General features: G+C 38.9%; 1 protein-coding gene across 1 annotated transcript; it reads left to right on the top strand.

Annotated features, from left to right (window-relative positions):
* Positions 1–312: 312 nt before the first annotated feature.
* itga2.2 (integrin, alpha 2 (CD49B, alpha 2 subunit of VLA-2 receptor), tandem duplicate 2) lies at positions 313–22,543 on the top strand. The gene is made up of 30 exons (XM_071523911.1): positions 313–439; positions 2,105–2,228; positions 3,990–4,099; positions 4,444–4,535; positions 5,329–5,443; positions 5,781–5,908; positions 6,103–6,251; positions 6,628–6,778; positions 7,491–7,656; positions 7,935–8,011; positions 8,334–8,472; positions 8,745–8,890; positions 9,243–9,386; positions 9,852–10,055; positions 10,321–10,451; positions 10,642–10,805; positions 10,931–11,082; positions 11,392–11,502; positions 11,988–12,073; positions 13,532–13,673; positions 14,044–14,136; positions 14,244–14,320; positions 14,406–14,489; positions 14,635–14,734; positions 14,823–14,933; positions 15,113–15,220; positions 15,924–16,037; positions 16,173–16,262; positions 16,750–16,866; positions 17,711–22,543. The coding sequence occupies exons 1-30, from the start codon at positions 394–396 to the stop codon at positions 17,789–17,791; spliced, it is 3,552 nt and encodes a 1,183-aa protein (XP_071380012.1). The 5' UTR covers positions 313–393; the 3' UTR covers positions 17,792–22,543.
* The last annotated feature ends 204 nt before the right edge of the window (positions 22,544–22,747 follow it).

Here is a 22,747-nt window from a genome sequence, read left to right as displayed (position 1 = left end):
TTTCTAGATTTCATCTATTATTTTTAAAGCAATAAATGGCTTTCTCTTAGATTTTCTGCTCACTGTTCCAAAGTTTGGATTAATGAATATGCCATGTCGGACGTATTCTTCAGGTCTTCTGCGTGTTATTAACTGGATTTCAAGTTACAGTAAGCGTCCAATACCCAACTGGACTCTTCAAGTGATGAAAGGAAACGTCATTGAAAACTTCCCAGCCTTAGAAATTGTCGGTCCATTGGTTTTCCTAATAATACAAGGAAGTATCCAGCAGAGCGCCAGTCCTTATTTAGAGGACGCACCGTGACGTCACCAACTGGATGAAGGCTGTGGAGCCACAACTTTGACAAGTGCGACTACATTTAATCATTCCACACAAATGGAATAAAGGTGAAGATGGAGTACTTCGGGAGGAATATCATCTTTACCATATTTGTCATAAGTAAGTTGTGAACTTCTTCGGGGAGGGGAATAAATCACACTTTTTACGCATCAAGTATTTTAGACGTTTTCATCGTGATGCGCTCCGCCGTCCGCTCACTCTTTTGATGTAGGTTTAATCTTCAGTTTGAGTCTTGGAGAGAAATGCTTCAAATATCTAAAGCTGTTGTTGTGCATCCTTTTTATAAGGTTGGAATCGGTGCGTTTTGGCAGTCGTTCATACGTTTTTATAGCTTTTAATGTAAACGTGAATGGTGAAACATGTTTTTATAGACTGGCACCTTTGATTAACAGCCGAGAGCACCGGATGAGCGCGTTTCTAGTGTCGGTAACACAATCCCTTTCACTTAATGGATCTGAATAGAAATGCTATCACTTTAAATTAGATTTCATATCACCCTGCTGGGCTGCAATGATTGCATGCACAATTCCTCCTCTGCCACTGAATACAGAAACCACTCACTCCCAAGTTATACCATTAAATAAGGCGAGCTCGGTTGTTTACTGTGCATCATACTGTATATAGCCTACAGGGGATGTAAGTCACTAATATACACAGTTTGTGTTGCTCTCGTCAACTCTAAATGGATGGCCACAACTTATAGAGGCTTTCAAGAAGCAGCCAGAAAAAAACACCTTTAATCACACATGCATACACATGCCCGTTTCTGGAACCAAAGGGAATATTACGCATTTCTCTTGTGGAGTTTGTGGAGTCCCTCTGGTGCTGTGCTGGCTGGTAGATGCCAGGTAAACAGGCGTGGCAGGAGGCTGTATATGCTGGTAAATGTCTCCTGAGCCCAGTGCCCATAGACATTCCTCTGCTGGTGCATGTAAGAGAGGCTGGTTTGTAGCGGAGCTCTGCATGTATGGGCTTGTGGGTCTAACAGTGATAAACTGCAGCAAGAAAGACTCACTGGGAGAAGCAAATTCCATGTCCTGAAGGGGTTCAGGGGCTGTGTTTGACTTTGGATTGTGTCTATGGACACACACTGCCCCGAGATATATATTTATTAATTAAAGCCTTATCACTTCATGAAGAGTATTATATTTTATGTGTTTTGTGTCTATATCAGGGTGGGCTGCCTTCATGACTCAGACTGATGTGGTGATAAAAAGCTTTAGGTGATTCAGTCACAAAAAACACCCCTGAGTCAAAGGGGGAAGTCTGGCTGGCTGCAACTATTACAGGAGTTATAACATCACCTCTCCCGTAAAATCTTCCATGAGACCAGAATCAAAAGTTAATTGTGAAATCACATCCGTTTTCCTCGCCATATCTGTAATTCCTGTGGCCACTTTAAAGCTATAATGTCTGGACACGTTCACGTTATAATGCTCCATTTACTTTTATCAAAATGCTTTGATAAATCAGCTTTTGGGCTAGGTTTCCCTAATAAGATTTTTCTAATTTTTGAAATGATCCAATAGCACCTCAGTCTGAATCTTATAGGACCCAGAAACCAAATCAGGCTACAAAACTAACAATTATAATGGACGTCCAAATCTCCTACAACATTAACAGATTCCAATTGGATTCTTAAAGGAGTTTCATATTGATTTGATCCCGAAAGGGAAGTTATTGTTGAAGTATTGATGTACAGGTAAACCTCCACTACCACTGTCACTGTCAAACAATCATCTATTTCTCATACTTCTTCTCCAGTTGACAGAATCTGGTACTCACAGTCCTTCAACGTTGGCACTGCAGACGCCAAGATCTTCAGCGGCCCAGCAGGAGAAGAGTTCGGCTACACGATCCAACAAGTGACAAATCATCAAGGCAAATGGTACGAGTGCAAGTCATCCCCCCAAGTTAGTTTAATGAAAGAAGAGTGATTGTCTTTGCCGTAATTACTTTCAGTCTGAACTTGTTTCCTCAAGTCATGTTAGTGAGAGCAAATTAAGTGGTTCTATCATCATAAATACATTTTATTCAAGCCCCAGACTGCATGGCTTTGATTCAGGTTTCCAGGTAGCTTTCTAGGACGGTCAGTCAGCTGTAGATACACATATTTATGCTGCATCCTGTTCCACTTCATCCCAAAGATGCTCTATTGGGTTGAGATCTGAGGACTGTGCAGGCCATCGGAGTAAACTAAAGTGTCTGCCTCATTCCTGGAACCCTCTTGAAATGATGTGTACTTCATGACATGGAGCATTTTCCTCCTGGAAGTATTCAATTGACCGTGGACAGTGGACATGAAGAGATGCACCTGATCAGCAGCGTTGTTTAGGTACACTGTGGCATTCAATCAATTCTCAATTGGTACTAAGTGGCTAACACATTCCCCACACCATTACACCCCCACCACCAGCCTGTTCCATTGACACCTAGCAGGATGGATCCATGGATTCATGATGTTTACACCAAATTCTGACCCTGCCATAAGCATGTCGCAACAGAAACCAGGAATTGTTGGACCAGGCGCCGTTCTTCCATTCTTCAGTAGTCCAGTTTTGGTGCTCATGTGTCCACTGTGGCTTCATCTTCTTGTCCTGTCTGCTCCGCTTCTTTGTTCAATGAGTTGTGCGTTTTGAGATGCCTTTCTTCAAACCCTGTTATACTGAGACGTTATTTGTATAAATGGCGCCCACCTCTTAGTTTTAATACGTCTTGCCATTCTCCTCTGACCTCCCTCATCAACAAGACTTTTTGTCCACACAGGACAGCTGCTGACTGGATGTTTTTTTGTTTATTACACCATTCTCAGTAAATTCAAGAAACTGTAGTAAGGAAAAATCAGGATTTCAGCTGTTTCTGAGATGCTGGAACCAGTGCGTCTGGCGCCAACGATCACACCATGTTTAAAGTCTCTTTAGATCATACATCTTGACCATTGCAACATTTTGTTAAACAGTAAAACCTAACCTAAACCTCCCAACCCCGTCTGCATGATATATTTACTGAGTCACTGTCTCGTACAGTAACTCATTGTCTGGAGGCGTGAGCTGTTTGTGCAAACACGGAAGTATACCTAATGAGTGTATATTACACATCAATATTCCACGAGAAACCCACAGTGAAAATAGCAATATAATAAGGTGATGAACTATATGTTCAACTTGCGAAATCCTGTTTCCTCTTTTCTAAGTAATACAGAAGAATGACGTATCCCACTGTGTCTAGCTCAGAATAGAGCCTTATATTGCCTTGTATTATGTAAAATATTGCTTATATCATCCTTATATCAGTTGTGGTACTTATACATTGCTATTACTAGTGCTTGTAGGTTATGATAAATGTATCATAATCATAGCTGTTAGTGCTGTAAGGAAGTTTGTCGGCCAAATCAGAAGTAATCTGCAATGAGATTATTTTTATATTTCTCCAAAACCTACAGTGAAATTACTTTTGTTTCGTCTATAACAAAAAAGTCAGCATCTACAGATAATGCTATAATATTTTTTTCCACCAAGTAACACTGAACAAGCCCCATTAAACTATATACAGCCTGCAGTGCCTTGTACACAAAACCATCCAGAAATGCCTCTTGTGCTGAGTGTTTATGAGCGTGAGGAAGAAGTGAATATTGCTCTGTTTTCTCCAGGCTCTTGGTTGGTGCTCCTTGGAGTGGTTTCAGTCGAAACAGGAAAGGGGATGTTTATAAGTGTCCAGTCTCAGGGTCCCAGAGCAGCTGTGACAAGCTCAATCTGCAGGGTAAGGTCTGCTGTTTTGTTGTTTCACTTTTGACCTTTCCACCAAACATTAGACAAGTGTATAGAATGTGTAAACAGAACTTAAAATGTGCTCCATGTGGAAACACTGTCACCCAGCTACTGGCTTTGTTTATGTTTTGATTAATTAATATGTTTTTTACTCTAAAATTGACTTGACTAAGATATAGCACAAGCTAGCACAAGCTTAATATATATATACTTTGAGACTCTGATATTTTGTAAACATTGGCTGAATAAATTACGGATTGGGGTTTTAACATATATAAACTCAGTTGTAATATAACAGCTACTGCAAATTCATCACCTTTGTCAATATATTCTCAGATTCTATTAGTATTCCAAACGTCAGAAACATCAACCGTAACATGAGTCTGGGTATGACCCTCACCCGGATGCCCACAATCAATGGTTTGATGGTAAGTGTGTGTGTACCTGTGTGTGTGTGTGTGTGTGTGTGTGTGGTGTTAATGTGCACTCTCACAGAAGAGAGAGTGAGAGGGTGAGAGAGAGAGAGAGAGAGAGAGAGAGAGAGAGAGACTGTGCATGGGTGTGAAAGGTAATTGTGCTATTTCAAAAATGTATCTTGTCACAAATTATTAATACTACCTCAAAACAAACATCATAAATTACCAAACACATAAGACAACAAATGTATTTATTCAAAATATGCACTTTTTTAGTTTCAAAATAAAGATATATACAGTATACAGTAGCAACACTACCTTAAAGTGCTGTAATATTATAATTATGAGATGAATACACTTTAATGACCAACAAAGTAGTAAATACAGCTGGGAAAGTCAGGATTTCTTTCTATGAGTTGAGATGTGGCGTTTGGGTGGAGGAAAGTATGTAAGCCATATCATTTTATGGTAAAAGTGATGTGCCTTACAACTTTTGGTCAATAACTTTTGGTTTAATAAATTAAAACATCAGTTACATGCCTGATGTGCATTTCTCTTCTTCATTCTGTCCCTGCAGTGGGAAGTAGTAGTTCTGTGCCAGTCAAAACAACAGCCACCCAAAACTACTTTTGTTACAGGTTCCATTGTGTTATTATTTCCGACCAAAAGCACTTTAATGCACGACAAGTCGGATTTAACAACTCTTCACCTCAGACATAAGATCTTACCGGTAGCTTTTGAAGGCGGCGAAAGATTTGAACATCAGTAAGTGGCCTCACTCTTCTTCTGTGGTCACCTGGTACAGACGTGTGGTCCTCTGTGGGCGCAGCAGTGCGGCAATCAGGACTACTACCCAGGAGTCTGTGCAGGAATCGACCCCCTCTTCAACCCTCAGCCTGCCTTCTCCCCTGCCGTCCAGAGTAAGACCTGTTACACTATCATACATCAGAACATTTCTCATATTTATGCTCTCTGCTTAAAGCGATGCCTGACATTTTGAATTGTACATAGTTGGTTATTAATCTGATGGAGTCATTAACAAGCAATTTACTAATCATCTGTCCAGACGAGGTGAAGTAAAATAACCAAGTAATCCCCAAAATGTTGAGGTGTCCTTATAACCACTGTGCTGAAATCTCCCCGTTATGTTTGAAAAGAGTCTGAGCTTTTCCATCGTTCTGTGGTCTCAGCATGCGTAACTCCCTCATCTCATCTGCATTCATCATCACATGTATGCCTCCCTCATGACATCTCTAGCATGTGGAGGACCTATGGACATTGTGATTGTTTTGGACGGCTCCAACAGCATTTATCCTTGGGCTCCAATGAACCTGTTTCTGCAGAAACTTTTACCTGCGCTAGACATCGGACCTCAAAGCACCCAGGTAACGTCATGTTCCCGAGGCTACAACTGATGCTCTGCACTGACAGCAATGTTGCAATATAGTAGTAGTTGATAAAGTAGTAAGTAGAGCTAAAGCTAGGGATAAACTGGAGTTAATTCACCTGTTTTCCTTTGGTCCTCCTGTCATTAATGACATCTTTGTGTGCTTTATCACACCATTCGTTATCCTGCCAGGTCAGCGTCATTCAATATGCAGTTAATCCCAAATTTGAATTCAGACTGAACGATTATAAAACCAAAGATGGAGTGGTGGCTGCAGCCTCCAGAATCACACAGATGTATGGTCATTCTACCAACACCTTCCATGCAATCCAATATGCCAGGTTGGTATGGAAAAAATATTGTCCTTTATGCATGTATGTGTGTGTTTATATCTTTATGAATTTATTACATTTTTTTCTATTTATGTGTGTCTGTGTGTGTGTCTATTTATCTATCTGTCTGTTTCCTTGTTTATATTGAATATTACCTGATGAAAACTGGATGATTATTATGGCAATCTACTTTTATATTTACCTGTAAACTAGGAAGCTACAGTTTTAACTCTTTTTTTTTCAACCACCATCAATTAATAGAAATATATTTTAAGCATAGCCTCAGATTTGGATCTCTTACTCACTTTTGTCGTAGCTGCTTTTTGTGGAAAAACAAAAACAGAGAAAGAATAGTGAAAAGAGTAACTTGTTTCCATTCTCTTAGCCAATGGGGCTTCCATCAGGATAACGGTGGCCGTCCAGGTGCTGCCAAGGTGATGGTGGTTGTCACTGATGGGGAGTCTCATGATGTGGCTTTCAGGGAAATAGTCATTGAAGATTGTGAGAAACAAGGAATTACCCGCTTCGGTATTGCTGTAAGTGATAACCTGTATAAGCACCAATTATAACTATTGTTGACTCTCATCATAACGTTTATACTGTATACTAGTGGTGATTTTTGCTTCAGCTAATTTTATTTTTGTTTAAAACCCACATTAAGTCATGTATGTAGCCATTAGATAAACCAATGAACTGATACAGGTCCCATCTCCTTTTTATTTGAGCAACATACAGTACCTTTAAACACACTAATTTCCACTGTGGAGTTACCGTAATGGATTCTGCATTGTAGTTGCCTATGTTACTGATCATTACTAATTAACCTTCTTAGAACATTAAAAAAGTTTGTATACGGGTGTTTTTGTTTTTGAGAAACTGCCACCAGCCTCTTGTAAGCTTTTGTGAGCAACTCTACTGCAAGTCAGTGGGAATGACGCCACCTTTTATTAATACTACAGCTACCAATGGCTTATAGAAGAAGAAGGAATGGTTGGCATGCGAGGTTGACGGAAATTGTTTCATCATGTGCACAGAAATATTTTATTCACCAATGACTTGTACTAGCATTGCTAACAAGTGCTGAGAGGTGAACAGTGATCCATTGTCAATGATTGTAAAAATCCTGATCCTAAACTTATTAATTTTGCATACATTTCTGATTATTTGATGTGTTGATGTGCTGATGATGTCACTGCTTACAATTTTTAATTTGCACTGATTTCCCTTTTGTTATGCTATTGTTCTTAGGTACTGGGTTACTACATCAGAAACAACATTGACACTAAAAACCTAATAGCTGAAATCAAGTCCATTGCCAGTTTACCCACAGAAAAGTACTTCTTCAATGTGTCTGAAGAGGCTGCCCTTTCCACGATTGCTGGAGCACTGGGGAACCGCATCTTCAACATAGAGGGTACATATTATGTCTTTCCCCTTCCTGTTGTATGTACTGTATATGTAATTTACTTGAAAGAGTCACTGCATGTTCATTCATACAGTACTTCAAGGGCTCTTTTCAAAGAGTTTCACCCAGACACGTCAAAACAAGTCTGTCATTGTTGAAGATCCCATGAGAGATCTTTAAAAGACACAATGGCATTCTTTCATACACATTTTGCAATTTGTCTGAAATACTTAATCTGCCTCTGTATTTCTGTTTGTGGTGATGACATGGTGCTCTTTTCCCACAAGGAACCGGAAAAGGGGGCGACAACTTCAAGATGGAGATGTCCCAGGTGGGATTCAGTGCTCACTACTCCAGCAAACAGGTACAGAGCGCTACCTTGTACACCTCTAAAACCTTTCTTTATCTGAGGAACTTTGACAGGGTGTTTTACACTTTTGGCAGTTATGCCTTTCTTCACCTTGCAAGGTGCAGAGGAATATCATAGCTCTCATCTTAACCATTTGTTATAATTAGGTTCACCCAAAATAGAAACTCCTTTGACTACAGTACAATACTTTTGATTAACATTATGTTGGGGTTCTCAAGCTGTTCAGTCTGGCACCAAGACCAGAGACACAGATGGCTGTGACCCAGAATAATGTAATGTGTTCTCATCTGTTGACCTTTTACCTTTGCTGTTTCAGAAAGTGATGATGCTGGGGGCAGTGGGAGCCTATGCATGGAGTGGGACTGTCGTCCACCAGACAGGATCCAGAGCAGACATCCTCCCTTTCTCTGCCTTTGAGGGAACCCTGCAAGACAGAAACCACAGCTCATTACTGGGTAGGCACTGGCATTGGTCCTCTGCATCTGAGGCTGGTATTTGACCAAACCCACTATGTGGTTACTTGTTGCATTAGCTCTTTTCATTAAAGAAGCAGTGCAGGAATCAGAGTGCAGTATAATCTGTGGTGTCACCTTCATCCAATATTGCCTTATGTTTGTATTTATTTAACTGAAGGCATTCTTTAACTCTCAAAAGCATTAACTGAGCTGAAGAACGGCTGATCTAAGTACATGTCCACTGCTAAACATTTCTTTTGTGGTCTTCCCAGGTTACTCAGTCAGCACACTGAGCAATGGGCCCACAGAATACTTTGTCGCTGGTGCGCCTCGCTCCAACCACTCTGGACAAGTTGTCGTCTATACCATCAACGCACAGAAACAATTGACTATCGTGGACTCGGAGAGAGGGAAACAGGTACTGATGACTTTCCCACACTGCCACTGCAGAGGTTATGACATTGACGTTGTTCCATAAACTCACTCTGCATACAGTTTCCATTTCATCTGTTGGCCCTTTGGAAGGTATTGGATGAGGACCGGATACACTGAACAGTATAAATGCAATTGAAAACATTGATACCTATTAATTGCTGGCATAAGCATCAATGTCAACAGATTGTAAAAAAAATATATATATTTTTGAAAAGTTGAGTAGCTTTTCCCCACAATCTGAGGTATCACATTTTGGAGTAAAGTCCTTCAAATAGAGTAGCACCTATGAAATTAACTCAGAAAACATCAATAAAGAGTATGCAATCTTGTCCTAGATTGGGTCCTACTTTGGCAGTGTCCTGTGCTCTCTGGACGTGAACAAAGATGAAGTGTCAGACCTCCTGCTGGTCGGTGCACCCATGTTCATGAGCGACCTGAAGAAAGAGCAGGGCAGGGTCTACCTCTTCTCCGTCACCAAGGTAAACATGAGCACAACATCTCGTCGTTATATGAACATCTTGGAGTGTGGATTTCTTGAGCAAAGGAACGTGAACATGATCATCATAATTCACACAAATCAGTCAAAAAGATGAAGACACATTGGTTGAATATGGGTTGAAGATGATGATGTTGATGATGGTAATTAATACTAGAAAGGCCAGTGGATTTTGTGGGTCTAAGAGAAGATCAACAAGACGTCAATTGAAAGGGGTAAATATCATTATAACTACTATTTCCTTGCAGATACTGGTTTGTACTAAAAGTGGATCTAAGAAAAGTCACAGAGGGACATTCTGAAAATTGAGATATTTCAATTCTAAAGTTCAAAACAGCCATCAATTGACTGTGGTTTGGCCTTTCTAGTGTTAAGACATGGATGAGGATGACTAAAGCAGCTACAGTGTGATGGTTGGATTATTCTCTGTCTTACTCGCTATCCAAAGGGTATACTGAATGAGCAGGGCTTCCTCAGTGGTCCGTCCCCAGCTGAGAATGCCCGTTTTGGAATGGCCATCTCTGCTGTTCCTGACCTAGACCGCGATGGTTTCAACGATGTGGTGGTTGGAGCACCACTAGAAGACCAAGAGAGAGGTGTCATTTACATCTACAACGGGGTGAAGAAGACATTACGCAAACAGTTCTCACAGGTAGGGAACAAAACGGAGTGACTGAAAGAGAGTGAGGGGAAAAAATACTTATTGGAATGTTGCCTTTGAGCCTAAACGTCTAGCCGTGGTTTTACACAGGTATGATAGATCCTGGTGCAGATGGTCTTGTGCCACTTTGGAGCTAGTCTATACAAACAGTAGCTACAAAGGAAATTTTGTCTCTCATTTGACAAATATATTAAGTTTGATTGATCAAATATAGTGTGATAATAAGCCAGTGACAATGATCTTTGATCTTTTCCAGAGAATCCTTGGCTCCAAACTGGACCCTAAGGTGCAGTTTTTTGGAAGGTCCCTAGATAGCTTTAGAGATCTGAATGACGACAGCATCCCTGACATCTCAGTCGGAGCACATGGTAAAGTGGTACAGCTGTGGTGAGTTAAGCCAACACAATATGTGGGAATAACAAGGATAACAATTTTTGAATGATTATGAATTGAGCTAACGATTGCTTCTAAGGCGATATATTGTACTATATTGTTTGTATCAAGTTCAATCAATAAAATGATTGAATTCTGAAGTGTATTACTTATTGCTTGTTATGTTTTTGCACTTGGTTTTCAGGTCCCGTGGTCTGGCTGCCGTCACAGCTAAAGCTGCCTTTACCCCCAGTAAAATCAGCATACTTAGTAAGCCTTGTGTAATTAACGGACGTAAGCTTTCCTGTTTCAACACCAACCTCTGTTTCAGTGCTGCATTCAGGCCCGTGAAGCCCGTTGGACCCATTGGTAAATCTGATTAACTCCCACTTTAGCTAGATATAACAATATGTTAGGCTTTTCAGTAGTAGGCTACATTAGCTCAAATCAAATCAAATCAAAAAAGTGTCATATACCGTCTTTACTTCTTCCAGATGTATCCTACAACCTGACACTGGATGCTGACTTGCAGGCTTCTCGAGTGACTTCTCGAGGACTGTTCAGTCAAAACAGTGAGCGCTTCCTTTCTGGAAATGTAAAAATATCATCTCAGCCTGTGTGTCAAGACTACCAAGTCTATGTTCAGGTACTTGATGGAGATTATCTGCATTGTTTTGATTTTGATGATTCAATGGGTGCAGTCATTAATGGGCATGAAAAACTTCAGATATGATCCTTAGGTGTGAAAGCCAGCTGTTATTATGTGGGTACCTTGATGTGATAAGGCTTGCAGAGAATGCATGCACATCATAGGCTACTTCTACTTTGGCAGAATTTATCCCTTATTGTAGAGACATTATATGATGAACTTCAGGCAATATTTTTTTTTCCAAAATAGGCAGCAAGCATTTTGGAAATGATCTCTTGATGTGTCTGTCTATGGTTTCTTCAACAGGAGGCACCAGACTTTGTCAACTCGATCAGTCTGAAGGTAGATATCGGTATGCAGAGCCCAGATGCAAACCCAGTCCTCGATGTCTTCTCTCCAAGTGCATGGGAGTTCTTTGTAAGTGTGATTCATATGATTTTCCCTTTGTCGCTTTGCACCTAGTTTTTTGGTTAAAGTTGTTTTCACCTATTCAGTCTTTACAGATCTGCATGACAGGAAACAATTCAGGTGAAAAAAGCTTCAAACCTAGTTGTTATTTTGCAGAGGCATTTGTCTCAGTCATTTCAAATTACAAGGTGTGCACGCTCCCTAGTGTCATGATTACTAGCTGTCAAAACCAAAGTGTGTCACTAAGTCACGCAAGTTCTCAGATACAGACATCACTTGGTTGCTACTTTCCCAACTACAACAATAACATTAAAGTTCATGCAAGTGAGTAATCATATAATAACCTATAATAATACAAAATATATAGTTCTTTACAAATGATAACAGAATAATAAATAAAAGCCAATAAGATAAAAATCCCAGACATGAATTGAAAACATGTCTTTTGAAGAATAAAGCACATTACTGACTATGCCTCTCTTTCATTGTTTCAGGTCCCCTTCTCAAAAGACTGTGGCACTGACGAAGTGTGTGTGAGCGATCTGGTGCTGAGTGTGAAGACAGAAACACAGGGGTCCAGGTGAGTAGAACCTTCCCGAACCTTAGTTATAATAATAATAACTTAATTTAGATGTATACAGTGTTTTAGGAGTAACACGATATGCTCATCTCATGATTTCATTTGATATATGATAACTGGTCTCAGGTTACACGGTTTTATTGCCATGAAATTAGTTGAAATTGAAAGAATATTGTGTGTCACAGAACATGTTCAGGCGAGGCTTCGTCTTTCTTAATTATGAGTTATTAAATGATGAAGCAACATCTTGTTCCTTTGGTATGAAGTTGTTACTATGATGAATCATATGCTATTGCATAAGGCTAAATTCAGGTACAAATTTCTTTAATACAAAAGAAATAATTCTGTGAAGATTTTGCCAAATGTGACAAAATGATTGATCTCTCCAATAAATGTCACACCCTGGTTATTCCTAACAGCCATTACAGCATTGTTCTATTTTAATCTTCTTTATGAGTCTGTCTTAATTGCAAATGGCTTCACGAAACAGAATATTCCAGTTTATACAGCAAGTGCAGAGCTCATAAAATGGGTGGGTCAGTCTGTGCTTGAGAGCTTGGAAAAATTTCCAGAGTTTGGGTGACGTGCTCAGTGAATTAATTCAGATGAAAGCATGTGACAAATACACTTACGGAGAACCTTACAATACTTTTTAAGATGTTTTCTCACATTCAAGCATATTTGGTCATATGTGGTTGACTCTCATTTTTGTGCCACTTTGTGTTAAATGCAGACTTAGTTTCCATGTCAGAGTATTGGAATTAAGCAAAGGGGAAAACAAAACATGTGCTGGTTATATAGCAAGTTAGTAAAGCCTGGTAACTAGTTTGTGAGGCTGTTAACACTAATTTCAAGGAAGTCCCCTGTGATTCATTCCTATGTATAGTACTCAGTGGTGGAATGTAACTAAGTGTATTTACTCAAGTACTGTACTTAAGTATAATTTAGAGGTACTTGTACTTTACTTGCATTTCATGCTACTTTATACTTATACTCCACTACATTTCAGAGGGAAATATTGTACTTTTTACTCCACTACATTTATTTGACAGCTTTAGTTACTAGTTACTTTGCAGATTTAGATTATTAATACAAATTATAAATCAACTAATAAATTATGATATATTTTTATAGGTTAAGCTACCCAGCAGTATATAAAGTAATTAAAATTAGCTCCACCTTTACCAGCTGCAACATTAAAGTGATGAACATATTAATTATTACACATAATTAAGTGAAGTGGAGGAAGGGGGATTAAATAAAATTTGGCATTCGTTGTTATTCCTTTACCTCTGGACTATTAGTCTATACTAATGTCTATACTATTAGTCTTCTCGTGGCTACAGTTGCAAGAGCAGAGATTCCTTAATCTGTGATGTACAGAAAATAAATAACATATTTTGTGAAAGCTAAACAGCAGAGTAGCAGAGTACAGTAATCATAGCTCTTGTGTTGCAGCTCAGACCCCATTCTGGTCAGCTACAATAAGCGGGAGCTGTCATTTGAAGTTGTTGTGAAGAACAAAAAGGAGAATGCTTACAACACTCAGGTCTTGGCCACGTACTCCAGCAACATCTTCTATGCCTCCATCACCTCTCCTGTGAGTTATAATAGCGGAGTTAAAGAGCAATTGATGTTGGTGTTGACATGATGGTTAATGTGAGAAAGTCTTATCTAATGCTATCAAACTCTTTCTTTAATAGGCTTTCTGCATAATAACTATAAAGTACAATTCCACAACATTATCATTTCAAATCACACACAAACTGGGTGTTGTGGTAATGGTAGCTAACTACAGTTGTGGTAAAGCTACCTAACTACAGGAATTTGAAATGTATGATGTATGAAAGTGTGGATTTAGACAATTTCCCTCAGCTACCTAGTGCACTAGCATAGAGAAACATTTCAAAACATTTTAAACATTAAAAAGTTATGCACAGAGTATACTATCTTGAACTGTAACTTTACAGAAGGATGGTACAGCGGTCAAATGCACCTCTACAAAGCAAACACGTGTTGTCGCTTGCCAAGTGGGATACCCAGCTTTAAAAAAAGACCAAGAGGTAGGTGCAAGGGGGAAAAAACTATTTGTCCATTCATGTGACGTAATTGTGTGACTTTGGTGATATGTATTCTCTTTGTTTTAATATTTCATGTGATTTCTCTGCAGGTGAAATTTCGGATCAGTTTTGACTACAACCTTGCTCAGCTGCAAAACCAAGCCGAGGTGAACTTTGAGGCAAAAAGGTACACTGACATGAAATGTTTAAAATGCTGATCAATTAATATATCATCATGTGCATATGTAATGATGTACCTTTATCATTTATAGTGATGGTAAAGAGTACAGACCTGCAGACAACAAAGTGGACATAACGATTCCTGTCCGATATGATCCAGGGATCATTATATCCAGGTGATTCATGAGATCCTCAGATGCTGCATCTTCTTTTTGTATCCTAAACATACAGTATAACATTGACCATAACTATTAAATACCAGATTTAGATCGATTACAAAAGAATTACAGTATTAAATTGTCATGTTTTTTTGTCCTATAGGCAATCAAATATCAATTTCTATGTGGCGGAGGAAACCAATGTGGTGACGACAGTGAAAACTCTAGATGACATCGGTCCAGAGTTTAACTTCTCCCTGAAGGTGCAGTAAATGAGTCTGCCTCTAAAACATCACCATCTCCCATTTGATACATTATAGACATATTCATTGAAATATTCTTGATTTAAAGGTTTCAACAGGTAACTTCCCAGTCGGCCTCCTGTACCTGACCATAGCTCTACCCATGACAACCAAAGCTGGCAATCCGCTGCTCTATGTTACCGGTGTGGACACACAAGTGGTGAGCATTCAGGCACCAAATTCCAGTGAGAGTTTGAGTTTCCAATTTTGTTTAAATAACATAAACATCACAGTTGAAACCCTAACTTGAATGAATAGTATCTGTATTTAAAATATTAGAGTTTCACACTATTATGTTTTCTGTGTTTTCTCTTTGGATTGTGTGATATGTTGAAAAAGGGTTCTATCAGCTGTGATTCCAGCAGCCTAGTCGACCCGCTGCAGATTGGTACGAAGACCCACACAGCCTCCTTCTCTGAGGAGAGCCTCAGAGGCATAGAGACACTGGTCAGTCACGTTATTCTTTCACGTATCTTTCTCTTCATGTAAGTCAACTCATATTTTTGGAGACATTTCTGCACATATGTTGAACATAAGGTGAACAACCAGTAACGCACACATCCAAATCTGCACATTCTGTACGTTATCTAGAAGAACTGAAAATATTTGATAAGGTGACTATTTTTTTTACGCTGCATGTCTGCACACCTACACACTTCAATCTGTAGACCTGTTAATGTGTACTTGACACATTTTGCACATCCTGTGTATTTGCTGTAAATTCATGCTTTCTTCATATTTTCATATTCTTCTAATTTGTTATGTATTGTACCTTGATATTTTTATAATTCCTCCCTGATTACAACCTGCATATATTTCAGAATTTCATCTTTTATATCATACATATTTTTCTTTCTTTTTTTTCTTTTTTATTTGTCTAAGTATGTTCTACTGCTGTTAGTTTCCACACCCTCTTACTGCCATGGTTCATTTTTTCAAACTTTTTATTCATACATTTTACTTCGCATGTTCTAGTGTTGAAATTGTCCGTTGCATTGTGTTTAAATAACCTCCATTTTGCTATATTCTTATTTCTATTCTATTTTTCTTTGTTGTATCCTTTTATTAATATCAATAAAAGAATACTCATCAACTCATATAGAATTGGAACTAACACCTAATCGAATTTCCATTTTTCTCAAATTCGCAGGACTGTAACAGTGCAAACTGCAAATACGTAAAATGCATACTGAAAGACATTGAAGTAATGAGTGACTATTTTGTGAACGTTACGACAAGGATCTGGACCGGCACATTTACTTCGGTAAATATATTCAATATTAAGTCCCATTCTCTCATTATGAGCATTGTGTTGTTTTTGTAGACCTGAATGTTTGGTTCATTACCATTAATTGTCTTGTATTACTGATTCATTAATTCATGTTTTTGGTCAACACAGACTACCTTTCAGACCATTGAGCTGACTTCCACTGCTGAGGTCGAGAGCTCCCAGCCTGATCTACTTATCATCGGCCTCAAGCGGTTACCAGTAGGATCACATTTCAACATTTTGCTTTGGTTCCTAATATAAAGATACTGAGGGAAGAGAGACTTATCACATTAAAGCAAGTTGTATCTGTAATTCAAAGCATTGCACTTTAAAGTTCAGCGTGATTTAAGTTGACCTCTGATGTCTTAAGTTGATTCAAGATCATTGTTGATACAGTTTTATATGCTAAGGATTTATGTAAGGAAATGTAAAAAAGAAAAAAAAGAAAAAACAGGAACCAAAGATTCCATAGTAGAAAGAAGGAATGTCATTCTCTCCTGTTAAAACAAAAGAACAGTAAAAGTTTTGGCCATGGAGGCAGGCCTCCACTGCCGATACATCATGTTTACATTGAATTAAATAAACATAGTCTTTAATGACGAGAGTGAATAGCCGGTTTTCTTCCACTGATGCTGTTTTATGTCACATGAGCCGTGACATGCCCTGGGCCGTGTTGTGAGCTGTCCTCCCCCCCCCCCCCCCCCAGGTGGTGGTCACCGTCAGTAAGCCTGGAGAGACGGCTGATGTTCCGGTCGGGGTGATCGTGGGCAGCGTGATAGGAGGGCTGCTGCTGCTGGCGCTGGCTGTTGGACTGCTGTGGAAGGTGAGCATCTATCTACGTTAGAGGGAAAATCAACTTACATTTCAACTTAAAGGAGAATATAAATGAATTTAAGAGTTTGTGTGGATTATTTCCATATCTTAGGGCTGCCCAATCAGTATTTGTCAACATGAGCAGTTCTCCTCTGCAAAAGCAAGAAAACAGAGAACCAAGTTACTGATCTGATTTCATATAAATGTGATACGATAAATGATAAACTAATTGCCTTTCAATTAGTTTACTTGCAACACTAAGGCCAAGATTCTCTAAGGTTTGTGCAGGAAAAAGCACACACTGTATCACCAAAATGATCAAATCAGGATGCCAGGCTCTGCAATAACTATGTGCAGTGAGGGGAAGAGAGCCACATGAAGCCTCTTTCCACCTGCTGTGGTTGTACATATGTTAATTCATTATTTTGCCCACATATCTATTTGTAAATCAGGCCATGTAAATTGAGATTGCCACCAATTCACTAAAACTTCGCAACACTACAGTCAGGCAAGCATGGGAGAGGGTTTTCAGTCCTAGAATCTCAAATCAGACCAGGGAACGCTGCAGTTATAAAGGCCGCTTTAGGGCACAGGGCTGCCAGCCATGGTGGATTAGTTTTACAGTTGAAGCACAGTTTGCACCTGCAACTGATGATGAAGTGGGCTGTTTGCTTGCACAGTGTGCTTGTTCTTAGTGAATAAGACAAAAACTCACTCACTGTCTCAGCTCAAGCAACTGAGCCGCGAAAAAATGCTGTGGTAGTGAATGTGGACCTAGCACTGTAACACAGTTTTTTATATTTTTTCAATTGTACAAGAACTGTGTACCTGAACATTATCTGTTCACTTTCTAGTTTGGGTTTTTCAAAAGAAAGTACAAACAGCTTCAGAAGGAGGCTGGCGACGACATGGACGCTGAAGACGATGGGCTGTGAACTAAAGAGAGAACTTCCAGCCTTCTCTCTTGGATGGATATTATCAAAGTGGACACTGACATTTCTCACAGGTTCTTGCAAACTGGGAATGGACAGTAGCTCAATCACTGGGAATTGGGCATTTTGATAAAATGGAAATTACTTTCCATGGCAGTTGTGTTGACCTCTTCCTCTGTTTGTGGATAACTGGGATTCAATCTTCTGTTGATCTTACAGAGGATTTTTGTTCGTCTTTAACTTTTTGTTTTCTGGATTGTACATTGACAAATTGCTGTTATGCACTGATTTTGAATAAATGTACAAAAAAAACATAATTTTCATGACAAAAAAATTACAGTAATGCTCATTTGGCCTTAGATGGATATTTATAATTTTAATGCAAATGTTGCCATCCCTAGTATTACACTGTCAAGGTGTCTGTTATATGAATAGCCATTTATTTTGACCATTTCTTGGCAACATGATTGGCCAACAGCACATTGTGTTTTTATATGAGTTAGAAATATGATGTTTTAGACTTTATAATGTTTTATATATGATAAGCTATGTGGCAGTGTCTATGGGTCCCTGGAGTGGCCAACTTTGGTGGTTGACCTTTCATAAGTTACGGAAGAGGTACAGAATGTGCACTAAAAACAACCAAACAAACATGTTCTTGCAAAGTTTAATATTACTTTAGGGAATACATTCAAATAACTGATAAAGTAATTTATATATTCTATAGTAATAGTATTCTATAGTAATATAGCAGCCTGTTGTTAGGAGACCATCATACTTACAGCCATGATACTAGAGATATAAATATACTTTCAAGCAAACATTAGATATGATTACAAGTGTTGGGTGGTGGCAATCCTAGTTGAACAAGTCAAAGAGGGTTTATGTTTTATGAAGAGATTGGACAGGCTATTGATGATGTTTTTGAGTTATTTGCCACTAATGATGGTAACCCAGCAGTTATGAATATTGATGAGAATATCTGTAGGCCTCATTAAACACCAAGATCATCCACCTAGCCCAGTCGGCCTCAAGATGTCACTGATGAGTTCTGATAAGATGGCTCTCCCGTCTCGGGTCACGGCCAAACAGAACTGGAGAAATCAGGGCGAGCTGTGTGACATGAGCAGACAGTGGTTTGACTACCTGTGCAAAAACTATGACACTTAGCTAAGTTATAATATAGTAATAAACTATAATATAGTTTAGCATATAGAGCGATGAAACACAAAGTCTATTGCATGCTGTGTTCTCCTCCTGTTGCTTGAGGATCAGTCATTGATTATGGTCAGCTGGATGAAGTGATTGCAAGGGTCATGTTCTCCCAACTGATACCTTTGTTTCTCACATTGGGACTGAGGTTAGATCAAAGCTAATTCCACTTTGTGTGGTTGTATTCGCCCAGCTTCACCACAAGATGGCAGCATGATATAGGTGACATCTTGGGACTGTTCAAGATTTCGTCACTGCTTTATGTGGATGACCTGAACACTAAACCACTTTATGGCATCAAACATGATACTTTATTTAGGATTCAGATCATATTTGTTGTTCTGTTCAACTCTGTTCTGTTCTGTTCTGTTCTGTTTAGTCTTCTCTTCTCTTCTCTCCTCTCCTCTCCTCTCCTCTCCTCTCCTCTCCTCTCCTCTCCTCTCCTCTCCTCTCTTCTCTTCTCTTCTCCTCTCTTCTCTTCTCTTCTCTTCTCTTCTCTTCTCTTCTCTTCTCTTCTCTTCTCCTCTCCTCTCCTCTGCTCTCCTGCTGGAATACTTTTGGAAAACCTAACTCTGCTAGGAACCCTGGTTGGATCACATCCTTCCAAATATCAATACAATTTAACTTTTCTCTCTAACTTCATTTCTTTCTCACATTTTTGATTGTCATGTTCTCCCATAGCTGGGTTAGTCTTTCCCTTGACTGTTTTGGAATGTTTTTCTTAGTGCTTTTCTTATTAAGGAGCCAACTACAGGGTCTTTAGCATACATTCCTTTGGATCTGGCAAGGTGGAATCTACTATTTGTTTCTCATAAGTAGCATAGTTTTGTGATCCCAGGCTCCAGCCTTCCTTGTTGGGGAGAAATATTACATTTTGATAAATGATCGAACTACTCTATTTCACAATTTGTGATGCACTACAGAGTTGAGAAACAGCATTTGGATGCTATGTGTCGACAGGGAACAGTGTGGAAATAGTTCATGAAATGAGATACAGTGGAAGTGTTTGACCACCTTTGTGAGCGTATCCTTCTGGGGCTTCTGCAGAAGATTGGCAGTTATGTAGCAATACACTCAACACATACCACATTGGGATGATTGCTCACAAATTGCTGCAATATTCTTTGCAAGTCAAAATTGACATTGATCTCATGATTAACTTTTTGATGATAGCTCAAATAGGATTGACCTTTATTTGCACTTTGTCATGCCTTTGTAGCCTATAAATCTTAGAGCATGACGTTCACAGTAACTATGATTTAAGACAATTTCTTTGTATCGTTGCATAGCATTGGTTGCCAATAATTTGACAAATTACTGACAAGTTGCTGTGGTGATGGTTCACTGGTTTTTCTTTTATTTCACTTGAGAATGAAAATGAAAACTTGAACATTTTGTTATGCATGTTTGGGGTGGATTTTCTATGCAGTGTTACACATAATCACTCAAGGGGCAAAAGGTTGCATTCCACAGTATGACAGTATACACTTTAGGCTGTTTTTATGCAAGAATTTTGTAAACTTTTGTAAAAAAAAAAAATGATAACAAATAGTATCCCTATGTCATCAGGAACTTGTGCAACCAGTCCAACCAATGCACAACATCTGCTCTATTGCACTCTCTTAGAGAAAGTACCTTTTTGGTGGCAACAACTTTTATATGCTAGATTCCAGTTAAAGTGAAATTAGTAAGTTCAGGTCCTGGGACAGCGAGCCTGGTTGTCCCTCTGCTGGTGCCAGTCATGGCTCCAGGGCAGCAGCCAGCACTTGAAGGTAGATACGGTGAGGCAACAAGTGTTTTGGGACCTTTAAGTCTTCAATGACAATTTCACTGATTTTGCTTTTCAATTTCGGCAAGAAGAAAATCTCACAAATCATTCTCACCAGACACAGGATGATTTGATGAACTTGCTACCGCTTTAAGGTTTATATACAAGTTTTGGTATATCCTTATCTATTCATTCAGACTCAGAAAAGGACTCAGTTAAATGGCCAAATTTATTAAATGTACAGAAATTCGATCTTTGTGACACTAGTGCAGAAATTCCACAACACAATTCTTACACACATACAGGACAAACATTAAATTGTGTCTGTACCCTGAAAAAGTACTTGCTTACTATGAGTTTGATGTTTGGGAAAATGTTTAAGGTGATAAAGGAAAGTCATCATCTTCACTGTAGTTATTGAGTTGGCAAAAAGGGGAAAATGGTCAAGATTCAGGCCCAAATGGTATAATCTGCTTGCTTAAGTTAAAATAGTTGAATAACACAGTATGTGTGGCATTTTAGGCATGAATGTAGTGTAGATGTTTCCTTTCAGACTGATCATCTGATTGATCACAGTCGACCTCTCTGGGCTTTCACTAGAGATGATGGGACGTCTCTTTAGCAGTGTTTGCTCATTCAAAAACTCATATTGTGTCCAAATCCAAATATGTGAGATATCTTGGTGCTACGCTGTCTGATTCACTCACACAGGAAGCAGTGGCAGTAAAAATAATCATCACAGGTCCAAAGCTTTCTTGTGGTGACGATCGTTTTTACTAAGTCTGTTCTGCAGCACAGCAGACGGCCAGCTAAACATTCAGTGTTGAGGAGTAATAGATTATATTATAATAATTATCGTAACCTGATTGTGAAAGCAGTAACCGTAATCTGCAGACTGTGTGAAAACAGTAATGATTTGCCAGATGCTTTTGAAAAAATAGGTGACTACTTGTTGGATTACTGATAAACTACATTTAGATTGTAAGAATATCTGCATCTTGAAACAATAGTTGATAAGAGATAATTGTTAGTAGGAAAGAAAATATTTGTTTACATTCATATCCTGAAGATTTTGATTACAATTTAAAGCAGGTAATCAGTCATCTGTAACATTAGATTTATACCAACCTCAGCTTTATATGTGGGTCATTTAAATGAGGACCAGGATCCACACAGGGACCAATGAATCAATGAAGCAAAAGGGCTTCTTTTTCTTCTTCTTCTTGATAAAAAGTGTACAGCAGCTGAATGAACTCCATTAGCCTACATATTATTGTTCCTTTCCCTGGATCACAAAAGGATACCCGAAGTAAATAATACTGCAATAACTTGTCTCTTTTTTTTTTTTTTTTTTTTTTTACATAGGCATACAATTAATCCACCACTACAAATTAAAGGGTCTCCTCTTAGCCAAGATATTAGTGTGTGTAATTGGAGAAAGTAAGAGAGCTTGATAATTAATGTGTAAGAGGTGGGAAGTATCTCATTGCAGTTTGTATGAGGCTGTATCTATTTCTGATGTCTGTGTAATGACCTTTTTCATTGTGATTTGTACGTACGTTTAGCGTTTTGCGTAAAGTGTGTCACAGTAGGTTGATATCTGACGGTTTTGACTCGTCTTTTGTTCTGGGGGGCGTTGGAAATGAGTGGTTCTTAAAGAGAAAGAAACACTTGTTTTTTAAATGAGAAAATGTCTTTATATTTCATGTCAAGGTGGCTTTTAATGTCAATATGGCTTTTCCCTGGGGGTTTATTACTGTAAATGGTTGTTTGAATTAAAAATTATATTAAAACTAATCCAAAATAGTCAACGGCATTTGGTTTTGTCTAACTTGCCACCCCACACACACACACTCTCTCTCTCTCTCACACACACACACGCACCTACGCACGCACGCAGTATGCCCATTATTGCGCGTCTGACGATTTGAAGATTAAAGCCCACTGTATTTTATAGTGATAATGCCCTAAAAAAACTG

Source organism: Centroberyx affinis, unplaced genomic scaffold (assembly GCF_046629955.1).
Source record: "Centroberyx affinis isolate AG114_WGS23_722 - 3 ecotype Tasmania unplaced genomic scaffold, CSIRO-AGI_Caff_v1 ptg001129l_1, whole genome shotgun sequence".
Lineage (NCBI taxonomy): Eukaryota > Metazoa > Chordata > Actinopteri > Beryciformes > Berycidae > Centroberyx > Centroberyx affinis.
The sequence above is the reverse complement of the archived record's forward strand: the minus strand, read 5'-3'. Positions and strand labels throughout refer to the sequence as shown.

Excerpts from the sequence above, each read along its gene's own strand:
- itga2.2 (XM_071523911.1), top strand. The coding sequence starts at position 394 with ATGGAGTACTTCGGGAGGAATATCATCTTTACCATATTTGTCATAA. Across the intron at positions 440-2,104 it reads CTTTACCATATTTGTCATAA|TTGACAGAATCTGGTACTCA; the intron begins GTAAGTTGTGAA and ends CTTCTTCTCCAG. Across the intron at positions 16,867-17,710 it reads CTGTTGGACTGCTGTGGAAG|TTTGGGTTTTTCAAAAGAAA; the intron begins GTGAGCATCTAT and ends TTCACTTTCTAG.